General features: G+C 28.9%; 1 protein-coding gene across 3 annotated transcripts in view; it reads right to left on the reverse strand.

Annotated features, from left to right (window-relative positions):
• Nucleotides 1–5,496, reverse strand: part of LOC106470250 — a 57,960-nt gene that overhangs the window by 25,384 nt on the left and 27,080 nt on the right. For all 3 annotated transcript variants that reach the window (XM_022398848.1, XM_022398847.1, XM_013930793.2), the window contains one exon: nt 2,988–3,109. In XM_022398848.1, the coding sequence (XP_022254556.1) occupies nt 2,988–3,109 (122 nt within the window). The remainder of the gene's footprint in view (nt 1–2,987; nt 3,110–5,496) is intronic.

The following is a 5,496-nucleotide window of genomic DNA, read 5'->3' on the forward strand; positions in this document are numbered from 1 at the left end:
TCATTTTGAAAGTCAAGGAAGTAAAGATCTGCAGTATTTTTTAACATGGTTACTACTCTATTTCATTTTGAAAGTCAAGGAAGTAAAGATCTGCAGTATTTTTTAACATGGTTACTACTCTATTTCATTTTGAAAGTCAAGGAAGTAAAGATCTGCAGTATTTTTAACATGGTTACTACTCTATTTCATCTTGAAAGTTAAGGAAGTAAAGATCTACAGTATTTTTAACATGGTTACTACTCTATTTCATTTTGAAAGTCAAGGAAGTAAAGATCTGCACTATTTTTAACATGGTTACTACTCTATTTTATCTTGAAAGTCAAGGAAGTAAAGATCTGCACTATTTTTAACATGGTTACTACTCTATTTTATCTTGAAAGTTAAGGAAGTAAAGATCTACAGTATTTTTAACATGGTTACTACTCTATTTCATTTTGAAAGTTAAGGAAGTAAAGATCTACAGTATTTTTAACATGGTTACTACTATTTTGAAAGTCAAGGAAGTAAAGATCTGCAGTATTTTTTAACATGGTTACTACTCTATTTCATTTTGAAAGTCAAGGAAGTAAATTAGTATGTTAGATACTAAATAATTAGACTTATTCATTAACTATGAACACATTAATATCTGGGAACATGGAAAAACTGAACAATTCTGTTAGGACAGATTACTGTTAGGTAAAACATCTAACTTCACTGTCTTAACAAAATGTCAAATTAAAAAGATAAGAAAGATCTGACTTACATTTATAGCTTTTCTTCTCAATGACCTTAGTTAAAAATAGTGATATTTTTCTTAATTAATTTTAAATGTTTTACATAATTTTGAGTTATTTTTAAACTGTAAAACATCGATTTTATGCAAGTATGTGAAACTGAACTGTACGTAAAATCAAACAGTTCCATGGAAGTTAGAAAATCACTATAATAAAAAATTATATCAACAATGAATATCAAAAGTTACAGCTTATAACCGAGAGGTTAACAAATCACTATAATAAAAAGTAATATCAACAACGAATATCAAAAGTTACAGCTTATAACCGAGAGGTTAACAGATCACTATGATAAAAAGTAATATCAAAAGTTACAGCTTATAACCGAGAGGTTAACAAATTACTATAATAAAAAGTAATATAACAACGAATATCAAAAGTTACAGCTTATAACCGAGAGGTTAACAAATCACTGTAATAAAAAGTAATATCAACAACGAATATCAAAAGTTACAGCTTATAACCGAGAGGTTAACAAATCACTATAATACAAAGTAATATCAACAACGAATATCAAAAGTTACAGCTTATAACCGAAAGATTAACAAATCACTATAATAAAAAGTAATATCAACAACGAATATCAAAAGTTACAGCTTATAACCGAGAGGTTAACAAATCACTATAATAAAAAGTAATATCAAAAGTTACAGCTTATAACTGAGAGAAAAACCAAAATAAACAATACAGATAGGGTTGAAGCTTATAAGAAATAAAAATAAACAATGCACACAAAGTTGTAACTTAATGTATTAATATTTATCATAGTTGTTATTAAACACCTAAGTAAACAAAAAGTTTTACATATAACATTAATTTGAACATTTTTAATCATTGTATTTGCAAAGAACATAAGGTACACGTGCTCAAATATAGCTTGAAAGTGTAGTGTATTCTTAGTGAAATGCTTTGTACCGCTAAAATATCATGCAATGTTAGAACTGTTTGGTTATTTAACATTTCAGGAAAATCAACATCCTACTGTAAAAACAATCTGGATTCATTTCACAAGAAGTTTTGTGATGGGGGGTTTCATGAAGCAGATGGGACTCTAATGTTTCAACCCATAGGGCTGTTCAATGTTTTTTTTATAATTTAAAAGAAACAAAAGAACATTAAAATTCTATGAAGTGAAACCAATATAAAAAAGAAATAAAAGTACAGAAGATATAATGTTCAAACATTAAAAACTTCTTTAAATAAGTATCCCAAACTTCACTCTATTAATTATAATCCATACAATTATAATTAATTATTATTATTGCTTCCTATTTTAAATATGTAAAAATATTATTGACTGACATTTTTGGAGGTTTACAATTATCAAACTGAAGTACTTATAACCATCAGGTTATCAGATGAAGATCAATTAAGATTGTTTTCTTGAAATAAAAACTGTCAATCATTTTTACAAATGCAATATAATGCCATAACCTACCATAAGCACATAAAAATCATTTTGAAAAATGCACACGTTTTAAAAACGTTAATTTCCTGAGATTAATATTGAAAAATACACCAGAAACTTTGCTACAAAGTTATCTACACTTAACACTTATATGACTGCAAAATAACTATCACCAGTGTGTGTGTGCGTGTTTCTTGATCAGTGTAACTACACACCAAAAGCCTCATGCTTCAGACAACATGATGATCAAGAAACCAGTGCATCTTGTGTGACAGAACTGAATTCAGGTATATAAATATCATTGTAATCCAAAAATTCTGTTATTTTTCAACATGGTTCTAATCCATAAATTATGACCCCTGGGTTGACGCACCATAAAAAAACTTGTGTGAATTTTTAATACGGCTTTAAAATGTTCATTCAAATCAAGAACAGCATGTAGTACATTGTAATGTTTAGAGGTGTTACTTTCTAAAAAGTAAGTTTCAAGTATTTGACAAAAATAATGACACAGTGTCAATGAATCATCCACATAGCATAACATGTGCCTGATGAGTCCCGTTATTGGATAAAAGGCTTAGTTGGCTCTGGATGTGGTATATACATATATTTTAATCTCCTTTGCTTTCACTCATGAGTTCTTAGATTAAATAAGATAGACATATGTAGAGCATGGGTGCCCACGGAATTTTCTCTGGGGGTGGGGCAAACTGTAACTCAAAATAATCTAGATTACAAATGACTAAAGAAAGTAGTACATTTCATACTGTTACTGCAAAAACAAATTTAGTTTTCAAACTTACCAAAAATTCAATGTCATCAAATCCATTGATCAAGAAAAGGTTCTCATAATCGGACAGTCTAAGATGGCTTAACCACTCTTCAACGGTTTTGAATTTTTTCTCTTCTACTTTTTTTGAAGCTTCTGAAAGATATATTTGTATCTTTTTAATCTCCTGGTGATAATTACTGATCTTACTTTAATAATTATGAGCATGTTTTGTATAGTCGCAGCTACATTATTTACTATCCCTAGTTCTTACAACGTTTAATCTTAAAAAACAGTATTAAAAACAAACAGTCTAAAGTGGCACTCAGTACAGCATATACCTTCGCCATGCAGTGTTGATTATATTCAGCTCTTAAAAAATACAAAAATGTGTCCACATGCCTGTCATTTTCAGTGGATACAAGACCATTTTGGCATGACAATGAGGAATAATATTCTACCTAAGTATTCCAAGTTTCATCAAAATCAGATTTTTGACTGAGTTGTAGAAAAAAAGTTGTGTGAAAAATAGGTCCTCATGTTAACATATAGGGACTTTTTTTATTTTAGTGACCTTGCTGTGACATCGACCCTCCAAAAATTACTAATCACTTCTAAGTTGGGTCATAGTCCTAAGGTATATCAACTTTCATCCAAATCCATTCAGCTGTTTTTGAGAAATTTTGCTGACAAACACACACACACATCAGGGCTGAAAACATAACTTCTATCCACCACTGGTGGTGGAGATAAAAAAAACAAAGAATCTATAAGGCATATTACTGTCTTTGGTATTGCAAACTACAACATTCTATAACATCTGAACACCTTGTTTTTACCAACTTCACATTTAAGAGTTTTGCAACAACAAAAAACTGGAAGAAAATTTGCTTAACTTTATTTGTTTGCAGGTGAGAAAATGTCTTGAAACAAAGGTTAAGTTACATTTATTCCCCCCCCCCAATCCTATTTTATAATTTTTTGTATGACATACAAAAATATGTAAAAAATAATCCACACGTTCAGTTCCAATTTGTTTATGGAAGATAAAAAATAGCTTATCACGTTCACAAAGTGTGCCAAATAGTTGTTGTTGTATTAAAAAAAAACATTACTATATTAACTAGTACCTGCTATGGGTTTAGAAATTAATAGCTTAAATCTCCTAATTTGGCCAAACCTAGAGATATTATTGTGATAATGACTGCAAATGTCATTAATAGCGAGGGTTAAAAACATGATTTGATGCATTATGGTTTTAGATGTCTTTTATAACGAATACTGACATCGTGCATTTCTTGTCAGCTTGCTGATTAATTTATAAATCTTTAGATTTGATCTAAATAGTTAGTTTACTTTTAATTAGAAATTATTAATAAGCTCTTAAGAAGCAATAAATAAATTATAATGAACCTCTTATGGAATTGTGATGAGATATCCAATCTGAGTAAAACTGATAGATAATGGTCTTTTGATATTTTGGTTCAATGGAATAAAAATATATACCTGTATAAATTTGATTAGTATAATGATAAATTACAATAAAAATTGTTAAACAAATAGACGGTGTTTATTTCCTGGATGAGTATGGGAATCGTAAGGAAAACTGAATGTTCAAAATAGATGTTTCTTGTATTTTTGATGCGTATTTAGGATAGATGACGAGATCGTAACAGTTTGATATCCAGGATGGCTTCAATTAAGATACAATTACACGTGCAGACTTTAAAACACAGAAAATTAAGAAAATATTTTATAAAAACACGTCTAGTTACCAGAAATTATCAACACATCTGACATTTTGGAAATTCGTGCAATGGAATGGAAAAAATGCAAACTAAATTCTTAAAACTGCATTTGCACTATATACCAATAATGACCATAACAAAGATGTTTAACATTTATACCCAATCCAAGGATACAACCAAAGATTTCATGCATCTTATCTGAAATACAAAAATAATATGACAACTGCCAAAGGTTTATTTATCTAATTCTAGATTATACCTAATTTTACCATTACTTTTGATTTTATCAAATTGCCTATTGAAGTTTTAACTATTCCACCAATCATTTAACTCTTCCAGCACAGGCTCGGTGTAGGGGACCGACCTTGTAACCATTTTGTGCTATAACTTTTAAAATAGTAAGCATATGTTAACGAAATTTGGCAGATTATCAGTAAACATTATAATGCTTTCATGGGCAAAATATCAGATTTTTTTTTATTAAGTCTTAAGGTTTCTAAAGCAATGTTTTCTCATGCCTTTTTTTTTTCTTTTTGCATGTTGCCTATCCAACGTGCAAATTAATTTTCATTTTAAAATTAACAATCCTTTATGCATCAGAAAATTTTCAAATTTCACATGTGAAATCTTTATAATGTGCAGATATTTATCAAATGTTTCATGAGAAAAAAACTTCATATTTTATGTTATTTTCAGTAACGAATCTCTGTATAGGTTTGGTTAATTTGACCGATCTCGTAACCACGTAATTTTTTCTAAAAAAATTAGAAAATAAATATAAATTATGCCTTTTTC

This window comes from Limulus polyphemus, unplaced genomic scaffold (assembly GCF_000517525.1).
Source record: "Limulus polyphemus unplaced genomic scaffold, Limulus_polyphemus-2.1.2 Scaffold3903, whole genome shotgun sequence".
Taxonomy (NCBI): domain Eukaryota; kingdom Metazoa; phylum Arthropoda; class Merostomata; order Xiphosura; family Limulidae; genus Limulus; species Limulus polyphemus.